The 15,890-nt window shown below is 27.8% G+C and overlaps 1 protein-coding gene across 1 annotated transcript in view; it reads left to right on the forward strand.

Moving 5' to 3' along the window:
* The window catches only part of LOC113371119, an 87,876-nt gene that overhangs the window by 53,608 nt on the left and 18,378 nt on the right, over window positions 1-15,890 (forward strand). The window contains exons 3-8 of the mRNA XM_026611764.1: window positions 10,054-10,070; window positions 10,260-10,389; window positions 10,709-10,897; window positions 11,120-11,276; window positions 14,205-14,336; window positions 14,409-14,576. Coding sequence (XP_026467549.1) covers window positions 10,054-10,070; window positions 10,260-10,389; window positions 10,709-10,897; window positions 11,120-11,276; window positions 14,205-14,336; window positions 14,409-14,576 — 793 coding nt within the window. The remainder of the gene's footprint in view (window positions 1-10,053; window positions 10,071-10,259; window positions 10,390-10,708; window positions 10,898-11,119; window positions 11,277-14,204; window positions 14,337-14,408; window positions 14,577-15,890) is intronic.

Consider the following 15,890-nt stretch of genomic DNA (forward strand, 5'->3'; position numbering starts at 1 on the left):
ATCAGACTTATAATAAAATATACTCTCGAGTCGCATATTTTATTATAAGTTCAGATAACTGATATTAATTTATATGTCCAAAAGTTTTCATTTATTAATATTTCTTTTTACTTCTTATCAAAATAATCACAATCTTGTGTATTAGATGTACTTTTTATATTTTATTTTATTAATTTTTTATGTTATGCACTTACTTATGTCACAATTCACTTTTTAATATAAAGACATTTCTGACAAAATTTTGAAACAGTTCATTGATCTTATGATTTTGCTTTTTGTATTATTAACTACAATAGGTTATATTCAGTTCATTAAATATTCAGTAGCTACAGTTTAATTTATAATTAATAAAATTTTAGCAGATCTAGCAAAAATTGTCAACTTTCTAGTATGTTTCTCAAATTTTAAAAAAATGTTTTGTGATTTGATTGATAAATCCATAATTCAACATCATTAGTTCTCAGCGCTCTCTGAACAACTCAGTTTTTCCGATAGAATTTAAATTCTTTATATAATATATCTAGTGTTAATTACTGTAACATAAATATACAGCAAATATCAGTCCTGGAATGAAGATTACTCACATTATTATTTACTAATCTATAATGCCTTAAATTCTGTGCCATCGTTATTAGCAAACTAGTTGTGTATGGCATTGTGCCTTAAGGCAAATTGCTGGAACTGCTCCCCGTCATTACGAATTGAACGATTCAGATCGGATGCTTTCTATTTTCTGCACTTTTTGCTCCGTATCTCCGAAACGACTGGACCTGCTTTTGCCAAATCTAATTAGCACATCTCCCTATCAATAGGAATAGACTGTTATTTGACCATTCAAATCGGTTGATCCATGCGCCGGAAAACGTGGACGAAAAATTGTATTAATACATACATACACATACACATACACATCAATTTTTTCTGAGGTATGCCAGAGTGTTCAGAAACCTTCAAAACGTGAAGAAATGTAATCATTTTTTACTGTAGTATACTCTTCGAATATTTTTGTAGTTTGTTTGGGACACCATAATTTTATCTTATCAAAAATCAACACTATTTGAACCACTCCATTTCTAAATTACCTTTGTTTCTAAATTAATTATTGTGCAAAATATAACACACACACACACATATATATATATATATATATATATATATATATATATATATATATATTAACAATAATAAAATATACCGCAAGTAACATCCTCAAAAAAAATTCGTACATTTTCACAAGTGCTTATTCGTACCCACTATTTGCAATTATATTAAATAAAGCCTGAATAATGTCTTGGCAAACTTAGGAATAAAACTGTTATTGGTCAATCGATAAAATTACTGACTTATATTCTTGGAGATGTCTTGGAGTAATTTTGTGATTTATTCTTATTCATATAACATTACGTTATTATTATTCATATAACGTAATGTTTCACCATCAATTTTTGTTAATATTTTAATAATATAGTTTGTGATTACCGTGAAAAAATACAAAATCTTAAGTTTAATTAGCTATTATTGATAATTAATAAACATGAGCCAATCTGGCAATTGGCAGCTTCTTACATAAATGTAGACATTTTTTATAAAAGGTAATATAATTGGTAATATAATTGTTAGTAATTGGTAATATAATTGTTATGACTATTTCACACACATTTGTAATGTCTTAGTTGCTTCTTAAAGTTTTGAGTAAAAATGCTGCTATTATATGTCCCAATAAAGAATTTGCTCATTCATGCAAAAACCAGTATATGAATTGGAATTCCTTGTTCTGCAATGTTCGAATAAGTCATGTGTTTCTTTCATCCCGCGGAATCCTGTAATGCATGAGGTCCCTGAAGTACGACTGACTTCCTTATAGATAACCGATGACAACGGATTGTTGCGATTTTGTCATATGGTCTACTATATAGACCAATTGTAAAAAAATTCAGTTACAGTTTAAATAATAATTCAAGTGATTTTGAAATTAATAAATACAGAGAATTTTAATTTAATTAAAAAATCTTAGCGCAGTATTATTGATTGAATGCTTCACTTATAATCTTTTATAATATTAGAGATCAAACATATCTATTAATTTGATTGCAAAAATATAGTACACAAAATGTGTACATATTATTAAAATTTCTGTAAAATATCTGATAATTTGATGTACATATGTCCAATTAACATTTTTGACCGCCAAATGACATTTTTTACATTTTTTTTGATAGTCCATAATCTCTGGACCTGCTTTCCCAAAAACTTAATCAGTTTTTCATCGTATCAATACAAGTAAAATGATTTTTGAATTATTAAAATCGGACTCTTAAATACGGAGTTACCGTTTTTGGCAGTTTTTGCCCCGTATCTTCGAAACGACTGGACCTGTCGATGCCAAAAGCTAATCAGCACTTCTCCTTATTAATTGGAATCAAATGGTTCTTTGAAATATTGAAATCGGTTGAACCGTGTTCCCGAAATCGTCGACAAATATTTGTATCCGCATACGCATACACACACATACATCCATTTTTTCTAAGTTATGCCAAAATGTTCAGAAACCCATGAAACGTAAAGATATATAAAAAATTTCATTTTAGATTTTTTTGTGATTACTATAACTTGCTCTACGGGAAGTTAATAATTTAAATGGTTTTGAAATGAATAAATATAGTGAAAAAAATTGAGCGCAATATTATTGATTGAATGACTTACGTATAATCGTTTATAATATTAGAGATCATACATACCTATTAATTTGATTGCAAAATAATTGGTTAAAATTCAAATAATAATAGGAGTCATTTTGAAATGCTTGAATACAGTGCGTTCTTAATTAACTAAACGATATATTGATTGAATGATTTTGTGTTTGTCTATTAATGTTTTCAATTACAAAAAAGTATAGATTTGTCGAGTTTGTTGATCAATTTCTTTATTTGAATTTAGCATTCTGTTTAATAAATTCTGTGTAATAAGTTTTTACTTATATGAAAGATAACACATTAAAGATTATATTATACTACGGTCAGTTTTCAAATGATACTAATATTTAGGTTATGGGCTTAATGACTCAAAAGCAAATATATAACTTGTTTGTTCTACATTCTCTCACGTACGTTCACATCTTAGAGTTATGGCAAATGCAATCAATAATAATAATAATATTTTATAATGAACTTCTATAATGAACGGGTTAAGTTTATCGCCTGCCTAATAAATTAGTCATAAACATTTTCAAGATAATGATTTACAAAAACATAATTTCCACATTTGCTGATAAATGCATCCAAACAACTTCTACTGTGCATATTTAATTTATTGAGTCATGTTTAATAATGCGTAGAAACAGATTTAACTTTATGGACTTACTGACAAACAAATTGTTAAAATATTTTATTAGGATAAACTTATAAAGATATAAATAATATCCATATTTGTTGCAAGTTTTCAAATATCAATAATTTTTATAATTGAACCAGTTTTCGTAGGACTTTAATGGTTTATTATGATCATTAAGACCAAGTACTCTATCGTTATACCAAGTCATCTAATTTTAATTTTAGCAAACGTCAAAAAACTATACTCATTTTCTCAATCTTCGATAAATTTTTAAAATTAAACTACTTGTCGTAAGGACGTAACATTTCAGTAAGTTCTATAAGACTATGATATATATCGCCAAAAAAAATCGGACAAATAATAGTCCTCATTGAGATACATCAAATGGCTTAATGACAAACAAATTTCATTAGGAAAAATTTAGAAATATATTAATAATTTCCATATTAGTTGCAAGTTTGTTTTCTAATTAAAATAGAAAAGCAGCCCAATAGCTAGACTTATGTTTTAATCATGATACAAGTCAATAATTATATGTAAAAACTGAATTCACTACTATACATTCTTAATAATAATACTTCTGTGTATACTCTTACTATTGAATAAATATAAATTATTCATATTTTTAGAAAAATATCATCGATACTAGTATTTGTTGGTTTGGAGATTTTTTTAAACATGACGTATTATAACCTTTCATAGACTTGATATCAAGAATTTTTCATTTATATATAGTGAATAATAATCATTAATTATTAAAAAGTTAATACTACTAGATAAAATTATCTTGGAACTATTTTGAGTTCACCCATTGAATTATAGCTTTCCTAATAAAATTGATGCAATAATAATAATATTTGCACTAAATCAAATATAATAATATTTGCACATAATCACTAAAAAAATTATTGGGATGATTTGTATCTAGTTATTTATACTATTTACTATGAGTCTAAACCCAGAATGTAATCTACATCAGGTACTACAAATTGCTTAACAATTATATCATATATTTAAACAAAAATATAATAACAGTTTAATTTACAATCGGAAATTCAAAAACCAGGACGAGTAAAATACTGTTGATAAATTTACTGCAAATTATCCTAAACTTATTTATTATGATATTAAAATTATTGGTATAGTGTAACATTAGTTAATCATGTTTATTTTAAGGCTATCATTAATATCTAAATTGGATGTTGAATTTTGATCAGTTTTACTTTTCATCATATCTATTTATCGATGATTTCTGTTTAGAGTAAAAATTAATATCTAAGTGCTAATCAATCAAACGTTTATTTGCACTAATTACCAAATTTACTACTGTACGTATGTGTGAAGTAAAATATTTCCTCTTCTCTCCTAGAATCGACATCAGAAATTCTCGTATATATTTGATAAACGGCATCGCTTTATAAGTTTTTTGTGCATTTTCATATCGCAGGAGACTTATGTGTATCTGCGACTGAAAATCGAAAAATGATATCTACGGATATCAAATTGATAGCTGCATTCCTGGATCTGAAATTGTTCATGACTGAAATTGAACGATATACATGTACTTGTATGTTTTATCGAAGATCACATTTTCAAAGCGATTTAAAATGTAAAAGAAATTTCTCAATTGTTCGAGTTGGATTTTTATTAAATTTTCTCGCAAAATGTTACTGGGAGTGGTGAAGAAATATCAGTTTAGGTAATGATCATTTCACACGCATTGATTGAGATGCAATTGTTAGTGACAAGAGTTATTTTTGCTACTGTTACATTTAATATAAAAAATATCAAAAAGTGTGGAAACTAAAACTTTAAACTAAACCGATTTTAATTTATACCGATATGTATTATATACTTGATTGATAAATATAATTTTTTAACTTCCCGTAGGGTAGTTGTATTAATGGGCCGTAAATAGAAAACGAAAACTTGTGCATTTATTGTTGTTTTTTATCTGAACATTTTGGCATACCTAGAAAAAATGGATGTGTATGCGAAATGTGTGCGTGTTTGTTTTTTCGTCCCCGTTTTCGGGCGCACGGTTCAACCGATTTGAATGGTTCAAAAAGCATTCGATTCCTATTGATAGGGAGATGTGTTGATTAGTTTTTGGCAAAGGCAGGTCCAGGCGTTACGGAGATAAAAAGCAAATAGTGCAAAAAATAGAAATTGAGTTTTTGAGAGAACGGAGTGTCCGATTTTAATGATCTAAAAACTTTCAATTAGTAATTATTGGGAGAACAGGTGATTAGATTTTAGCAAATGCAGGTCCAGCCATTTCGAAAGTACCTACAGAGCTAAATGTGCAAATAATGGCAGTTTGTGAGAGAACCAAGCGTCCGATTTGAATTATTCAAAGTACTTTTTACTTGTTTCAACAAAATAATTACTTTTGGAAAAAAATAATTTGTTAGTAATTTTTTTTTCAATTTTTTTGTATATCGAAAATAATTCAGATTTTAATTCTAATTCTGTTCTAATATACTTTAAACAAATAATTTCAACTTTGCAATTCAGTTTATATAATTCTTATAAATATTAGACAATATTACAATATTTATAAAAATCTATTTGAAAACATTCCTCGATTATTTCGTTACGGTACGGGAAGTTCTAGTAATTTGCCTTAAGGCAGGTTGCCATACACTACTAGTTTTAAATAATTTTTTTTTCCTAAGCTCTATACTTCTCGTGACTATTTTTAATATTCCTTACATATTTTTTGCATGTGTTTCATAATAAATTTCTTAAATTTTTTGCCATATTATACATATTTTATATTATACATAATTATAGCTACATACTTTGTTTTTTAGATGTCTGATGATCGATCGTAACTTTGCAATAAAATAACATCTTCAAAACGATAACGAATAAAACTATCTAAATATTCTTATAAGATTTTTTTTTATCTTAATTATTTGGTATAGTTTTTTATTTAATTAGTTTTGAAAATATGGTTATTATTTTTGCATACTATGATATAGTAATAATTATTAAAAAAGTTATTTTTGCATATATCTAATTTGAGAACAAAGTTTATAAAGCATGAAATTAAATATGACGAAAGATAAACAAATAAAAAAATTAATTTTATTATATACCTATTTACTGTATAATATTGAATTATTCGTATAAAAATGATTTTTTTTTAAATATTGACTACTTCCAACATTAACAAAAAAAATCATTGATAAAATAATTATGTGGTTATTGATTTTGTATAAAAACTGTATAATTCAGTATATCATTATTATAGTACTAGTAATAACATTTTTGTATTCTGCGGCAAATTTTGATAAAATTTAATATAACATTCTCATGTGACATACATCACTTCACTCTCATTTAAATCATTCAATCGATAGATAATTTATAAATTATAATTCTCAATATACTCATATAGCAATTAATTCTTCAGCCTATACTTCTTCACACGTTTTTTTAATTACAACAAACATAAACTAAAATTTTGATATTGGTCCTTTAAAAAAATAGATTTGTTACATTTCACTTCAGCTATGCTCACATAGAAACCAAACGCTAAGCTTGCAACCACGAAAGTAATATTTTGCAAAAATAATTTTAAAACTTTTATCTGCCAATATATACGAGAGTCCGCCAGTTTCAAATAAAGAAATTTATGCACGGCGCTAGTCGCTAGGATGCAAGCAAATCGTAAAACATATATATATTTTGTTTTATGCCGCCGGAGGTAGTTTCTGAAAAGCCAGCGATTGGTCCAGGAAAAATGATTTTTATAAATGCAGAATGAACGATATCATTACTCAAGATTCTGTTAAATAAATTATTATAATGGTGAAACTTTCAGAAATTGATACAAAGAATATCTAATAAATTCCTGGACCAATTTTGAACCAAAAAGTTGTAATTTGGGTTGGGTATAGGAAAAAATTATTTCGTCACAATTTTAAAATCTACCATGTTTTATTTCTTTTATTAATTCCAATCTGTCTTTATGCAAAAAATCTCATTTACTATATTTGAGGATTCGTGGATACTTAACATTTATTCTAAAATATTACTCAGTAGTGCGCCTTCAACTGCCTCCAGATGGTGCAATTTTAAGACAGCAAGATTTATTTAAATATACTATTGTCTTATTTGAGGAACCGCTATTCCTTTTACCACATTTAACAACAACATTAAGGTATTCATTTTCAAACAGTGATAATTTTTCAAACATCTTCTTTAAATTCTGTCAGGTCTCTATCATATCATGCTGTCCCTGAATTTCTCCCATAAACTTCTGAGTACTACAAAATATACTCTTAACGAACTCCTTCAACTTTTTAATGCTAAAACAAAAATTGAATTACCATCGTCTTCAGAATCGATAATAAGTAGTGCAACTGATTGCTCGGTTTTGTAGTCTCTAATAAACTTCGACGGAGATTTTAAATAAAATAAAAGAGCGTGCGGCGCTGTTTTATAATGAAATGAGTCACGGGAAAAGTTTTTAATAAAGCGAATTGGACAGGGTTGGACTTGAAATTAAAGACAATGGAAATATATAAAAAATTGGAGCAAATGTGTTTTGTTCATATTTATAGATTTCTCCTGTAATAACTATTACAAGTAAAACAAATAATACAGCTGGTTCTAAGTTAATTATCTTATTGAGATTGCAATATATAATTGTTATGATCAGCCACCTTGAATTCAACTTTTAGAAATAATTATACATACATGTACCAAATATGCTAATATTGTTAAGGAAAAAAATTGAACATTGACATTATATAAGATTTTTCCTAATCGTTTACAAATCTGATTAACCATTTTAATTTTCTCGTCATTAAACAATTACATAGATGTGAGCTATATGTAACCATTTAATTTTGATTTTAATGTAATATTCTGACTTGCTCTGCTAAGAATCTCTGCAATTATATATTTTTAAAGGTGTTTTTTCTATATTTTTCTAAGTTATTCATAAAGCCTTAGTGTGGTGTGAATAACATGGAATTGCATATTTGTAATTTGTTGTGCTCTCATACTATGGACCTGCCTTTGAGCTACTACTTAATATTATCATTATAGTCCAAGTTAAAATTTCGTTGAGATGGTGGACCTTTTAATAGAACATCAATATTCATTTATTCATAAATACTTAGACCAAGTTGATTGACATTCCAAAGTACATAAGGATGAGGATTGATTTTTGTTAATTAGGACAACTCTTGATACGCATTGTGAATTTAAAATAAACTTTGCAGAAAGTTAACTGGGTTAGGAAATGAATTAATTTGAAACATTGCACAAAATAACCTGGTCCTTTTGGTTATTTTGAATGATGGTCCAAAACAATATGATGTTTTATTATTATTATTTTATCGAACCAATAAATACGTTCATAATAATTGGTTTTGGTCTAATTGCGGTTTAGTTTAATAAGTTTTAACTAATTTTGGTATATGAACAAATTTGGTAGCAGTCCTTTTGTTTGTACTCTAAATTGTTCAAAATTAATGTAGAACCTTCAAAGCATTTACACATATTGAAAAATGTTCATATTTCCGAATATCTAAACATGTATATTCCAAAGTATCTATCTATGATCATGCTAAATTTCAATGCACTTACTGCATTTAGTCTATTATTTTTTATGATTACACTATTATATGATTACTCTATTATTTTTATGATTGATTTTCAATATGATTTATTTGATTGACCACATATATACTTATCACTAGTATATTAATTATATAGAACAAAGAAGTAATAAAATGCATATCACATTGTAATAAGAATAAACAATATATACCTAACAGATATATACATATAGTATTTCTGCAGCCGTAGATAAATAAATCATTTATGCAAAGTTATGATTTTGAATTTATGTATATATGCTCACTTTAAACAAGTCAAAGGATGTTATTATTTACTAAAGTTAATACTAAACATTGTCGATTAAATCCATCAACATATGTTTGTAATAAAAATGTATTTATATTTCGAATGAAAATATTTTGTTCTAGGCGTTTGAAAATACTTACGGAGTTAAGTAGTAAAGTGTATAAATGATTATTTTACTGTTATGAATTATAAATATTATACAATCAGAAGTTAAATTTATAAGCATATTTAGTAGTATACAAGGAACTTACATATATTGTAGCATGTAGGTCTTATGGCAAACAGATTTTGACTTGTAAACACCTCATTATTTATCAATGCTGTTCTTATGAAAAATTATATAAGAATTTATTTTTATGTTATGATGTCATATACCACCATGCTGACAATACACCAACTTAGAGGCTAATTCTTGGATAAAATAGCTATGTTATGTTATCAGACTTTTATGTTGAGAAATCCAATGAGTTGGTCACAAACTGTTGAAAAGCTATGTCTTGCTTGTTTGATCTACCATTATATGCAATATTAAAATCTAAAACCTAATTTACAAGGATACAAATGTCAGGATATAACTTCACTATAACTTGAGGCATGTCTTATCATGAAGAGAAGAAATTGATAACATACACATGAAGTTAAACTATTGATATTTGTGCCACGTAGAGGTAAGGTTTCAGAAGTTAATATTGTGTAAAAATGTTCGATCACTCAGCAAAAACAAAACACTTTGAATATATAAGTATTTTATACGATAATTGATCTTTAATTTCGGAATCCTTTCATGTATAAAAGGAATCAGGTAATATTCAGCAAACTATGTAGTCATTCTCCTAGAATTAGAATCAAACAAAGTTCATAAATAAAAAAACAGCTGTTACTAATTTTATTATGAACAAAATGTTAAAAACATACCTCAAATATTTTTACAGTAAAAAGTGTTGTGAAATGATTTTTTTATTACAATATGTTTTATAATAATACACTATATTCTTCTATTAATAATTTTGTGATTTTCAGAAGACACAGGCCCATTATATAAGTATCCAGTACTAGTTTTCATCCATGGTGAATCTTATGAATGGGGCAGCGGTAATCCATATGATGGATCAGTCTTGGCAGCCTATGCGAGAGTGGTTGTCGTCACTGTCAACTTTAGGCTGGGCATTTTGGGTTTGTTTATAATTAATATTGCATTCTTTTTACTCAATCAAAAAACATTAAATATTTGATAAATTATATTAATTTATAATACTTGTTTTGTTTGCTGTGTTGCTGCGTATGTGCAATGTAATAAATCTTTATTGAACTTGAAATTTGATTAATTTGACACCAAAGTCATAATATATCCAGAAACACGAATTATTATAATTGAACCAGAAATTTGTTTTCTTTTCGAATATCATAAACAATTTTATTATAGCGCTGCGTTATCATTGATATTCCTTATAGTAATTTAATCAATTTTTGAATCAATGTTTTAATGTTTCAGGGTTTATGCGTCCAGGTATTAATGAGCATACAGTATCAAATTTTGCACTTTTGGACCAAATAGCGGCTTTGCAATGGATAAAAGACAACATTGAACGATTTGGTGGAGACAGAGGTGCTGTCACAGTTGCAGGTCATGGCACTGGTGCGGCCTGTGCAAGCCTTCTGATGGTCTCGCCCGTTGCAAATGGTATTATTTAATCCAAAACCAATTAATTTTAAATCACATTAAAATTTTCACGCCACTTACTGTGTATGAATTTAATGTCATAAGCAACACCAAAAAATTATCAGTAATGCTGAGCCAATTTCTAGTCTTGGTTCTTCTTTCAGTTATATGTGCTTGAGTTTTATAGGCAGTTTATCTGATAATTTTGATATAATTATGCCAATATATTATTCTTGTTTTCAGGATTGTTTCATCGTGCGATTCTTATGTCAGGATCAGCATTATCCGATTGGGCAATGGCAAGTAACCCACTACAGTCCACAATGCAAGTAGCCCAAAGTTTAAATTGTCCCTTGGGTGAAAGAGACGAGGAAATGGTAGCATGTTTGAGAAAAAAGAGGTATGTTATAGCGGCAATACATAGTATGAAGAGTTTAGTATTTACAAAATATATTCAGGTTTTTATTGACATTATATATAGTTCATATATATATATATATATACATGTATATATATATATATATATATATATACAGTGGTGTTGTGCTAATATTTTTTTTGCCGGAACCCTAAAATTTAAAATCCGGTTCATAAACCGGTTCAAAAAATTTGATATATTTCGATAAGAACTCACAAATCTAATATATTGACTTTTTATATAATTAACTCTATTATACACAGCTAGTCTATACATTAAATTGTACAAGTATGAGGGAATCATTGAGTACATAATTTATAATCTTCAATGACACTAATCATATTTATTCTGGTATTATTTGTATTCATTAATACCTACAGGTATTTATTATGATATAAAAGTACTCAAGATTTATTACAATACTTTATAAGACTTAACCAAGTAGTATGATAGATAACCTATTACCTATATATCATACTATATTATATTATTGTATATCATCGATAAACATCTATTATCTATCATACCGTGAGATACCTATACCGTCATTATCTTATTATATACCTACAGATCTTTTACTTCTTATAAATACTACTGTCTAATTTATATATTCTATTAATAATATGATAAATAACCTATTACCTATCATATTATACTATATTATTGTATATCATAGATAGATATCTATTATCTATCATACCGTGAGATACCTATACCGTCATTAACTTATTATATACCTACATACCTTTTACTTCTTATAAATACTACTGTCTAATTTATATATTCACCTATATTATATAGGTTTACCTTACGCTCTATGTATTATCTCTACCTATCTATTGTCTATACCGGGAATTGAACCCGGGACCTCCGCGTGGAAGTCGCGCACCTTAACCACTACCCTATCGGGTACCCCCACTAATAATATAATATGGGACGCACTGTTGTTTCCGCGGGTCATTTTCTAATTAATTAGGTAATTAATACTAAGGTGGCGCGACGACACGCGAAAAAAGACGGTTGATTGTAGCGTTACGGTGGTGTAGTGGATAAGGTCGTCGCGTGCCACGCGGCGGACCCGGGTTCGAATCTCGGTAGGGTTAATGTAGCGTGTAAGGGAAATTATAGGTAATAGGATATATAGTAGATATAGGTTAGGTGTATTCGGTATACAATGTAGGGATTTGAGAGTATATAATGAAATATAGCGTATGGTACAGATGTAAGGCGTGTAGTATAGAATGCAACGTATAGGCACACGTAAGGCTATAAAAATACATGAATAGGAACCTATGATGTAGATGTTAGCATATAAGAAATACGAATGAATGTAAGATTTGATTTATAAATATTATTTTTTCTATAAGAAGTTCATACACCTCAATTTGTTACTGAATTAAAAACGACTTTGATAAAACCAGTGGTTTTGTGCTAATATTTTTTTGCCGGAACGCTAAAATTTAAAAACCGGTTCTAAAACCGGTTTTTATTTTTTTCCAGTTCCGTTCAAAAAGGAAAGAAACAAAAATTATTACAAAACCCATTTTGTGCACATATATGTATGTTTATTACAATAATAACATTTAATAAAAAATAGTTGAATAATAACGTATAAAATTTACTTATTAAATCATTTTCTGTATGTAGCGATGTTTTTATATTTTTTCTTGCCGGCGCGTTCCGGCTCGACAACACCACTGTATATATATATATATATATATATATATATATATGTGTGTACGTATTTATTAAAAAAAAGAAAAGACTAACTTTGTATACAATGTTGTAAATGGGTGTGGCATTCAATTTACTTTTCTAAATGAGTATGGCAATCAATAGTGATTATTTAATTTTAAGGGGCACAACTAGTGTGAAATTTTCAAAAAATCAAAATTTCAATTTTTCCATATTTCGATAGGTTATACCTTTAAAAATAACATACCAAAATTTTAAATCGATATCTTAAATCGTTTTTGAGTTACAGCCATTTAAAGAGTATATATAATATATAGTACATAGTATAACGATCATTTAATCTTTAAACGCGTTTTTCTCGAAACAGCATTTTCCGAATTTGTTGCAGCGATTACTCAAAAACGAACGATCCAATCACTATCAAATTTTTTTTCACATGTTCTTTATATAGTTCTCCGTAAAATGAACTATCGATTTTTTGATCTGATCAAAAATAGAATGTTGGCAGTCCAAAAACGACCAAAATTTTGGGTAAAATTCGACTTTTTTTAAAAACGCCGTCATTTTGTCAATTTTTGATTTTTTTTCTTTATCGTAGTTTATTTTACAAACAATATTATCTAGTTTAACGAGATTTTTTTTTTAAATTTCATTCACGTAGAAGGCCGGAATCACTGCAGCAGTAAAGGGCCTTTTTTTGTTGCGCCGTTGGAGATCGACGATAACTTATAAAATATTTAATTTTTTTCTTAAAAAATTTTGCTATGTATTCTTAAAACATGTATGATTATATTCCTAAAATTTTGAAATGATTGATAAAGTAGTTTTTTTAATATAAATTCCCAAAAATTTAAACTTAAAAAACCTTTATTTAAGCGGTTACACTAGTTGTGCTTCTCAATTCATACAGTTTGTCTTGAGTAACTCGTTAACCATCTATATTCTATAAAATTATTAATAGGTATAGAACGACATGAAAGTTCATTTGAAATGTATATATTTGAAATATGTTTATAACAAGTTTATCATATTATATGTTTATAAATGTGATAAAATGTTAAACAAATTTAAAAAAATAAAATTGATGGTCAGTGTCTACTGGACAAATTCTTATTACGTACTAGATACATATTAAAAGAAAATTATTATTAAATGAAATGTAAAAACACTCATTTACTAAAATTACCATTATAACAATCAATGAATATTTGCTAGGCTTTCAGAAATTATGGCGATTAGAGTATCTGCTCCAAAATACTCCACACCATTCGGCCCGGTCGTAGACGGCCAAGTTGTTCCAAATGACCCTGATCTAGTCATGAGAAAATATAATAATTTATTTAGCAGGTACGATACGAAGAAAATATAATAATTTATTTTGCGGTTAGCGATGATACATTTATTCATAATTATTTGTAGATACGAGTGTTTGTATGGCGTGACAGAACAAGAGTCGTACCATTTACTCAGTGGACATGCTCTTTTACATGGTATGGCAGAGGCTGATAAAGATTCTGCTTTGAGGTTTTACTTTCAATCGAGGTTTGAATATCGTCCGGACCTAGCACTTGCCAGCACTGTCAGAGAGTAAGTTAAAAAAAAAGAAATAAATGTAATTTTTAAATCATATTTACTAATTTTGAGACTAAGCCATACCTGCGTATCAATATCAATATTGCAAAAATTATGTTATGACGTATTTTTCTGTATTGTATATTATTATTGTATCAACTTTGCTCGTAGCTCCTTGCATTTTATAAATATTTCGGTAATATATGATGTTTTTCTTTTAGTCAACAATACAAGAGAACAATATTATAAAATTAAAATATGTTTAATATTTTGAAAATAATTTTAATTATTTTTTTAACCGTAAACATTTTCGGGGTAGAACGCAAATTTATCTACGGTTACGAGATTTTACCATGCATTTAATAGTACCTTAGAAAAAAATTGATGTAAGTATGAGTAAAATACGCGAGTAATTATTCTTTCAGTAATGAAATGTATTATACATATTTGAAAATTAATCAAACGTAATAAAAAGCATTTTAACAATAAGAAAATTTAATAAAGCACACACAAAAAAACAAATTTTTGTTTCGTAAGAATAGAATATTTTTAACTCTAAAGTTTTCATCTGTCAGACGGATCTAGTAATATGTCATTTTTTTTGAGACGTCTTTTTATGGCTATTTTACCTTCAATATGAATTGGAATTTGTTTGTAGAACACGAACGCGCTTACCATAAAAGCTCATCCCAAATATAGAAACAGTCACTCAAATTCACTAGCAAGCTCATTAATAAAAGAGAACTATCGACGTAGGATGAACGGAAAAGCGCCACTTTATTTATCAATTTTCCTGATAAAGATTGAAATACCATTATTTATGAGAAATTATTTATGAGTAAATAGTTAAGATTATATCATCATCAATAAAATATAGTTAATATTATAACGAATGGGAAAACAACTATTGAGTTATTTTTTCAACATGTCCATTTAGCATACAATGTCCCTTTACTTCTGAGAATTGTAAATTTCTCAAATTTATTCAATGTCCTTAAGTGGACAGTTGTAAATAAAATAAAGAATAAAAAAAACATAGATTATTATCTTGCTTGTGATATCTATTCAAAAAATTGGCTTATTTGTATTAAAGTAGGGCTCGCCCGTAGGTAAGCGGTTAAGAGCGACGGGACTTGTTTGAGAGGTCCCGGGTTCGATGCCCACTTCGAGCAGCCTGTTGTCAGGCAACATTGACAACGATTTTCACTTGGAAATATAGATAGCAATATGTTTCCAAGTGAAAATAGCCCTCACCCGGCATTGTTGCACAATACTTGCCCTATTACAAGGATTGTAATAAAAATTTATCATACAGAGATGTGACAACTG

Source organism: Ctenocephalides felis, unplaced genomic scaffold, assembly GCF_003426905.1.
Source record: "Ctenocephalides felis isolate EL2017-DRISC unplaced genomic scaffold, ASM342690v1 CF-g0.4_SCAFFOLD_01492, whole genome shotgun sequence".
NCBI lineage: Eukaryota > Metazoa > Arthropoda > Insecta > Siphonaptera > Pulicidae > Ctenocephalides > Ctenocephalides felis.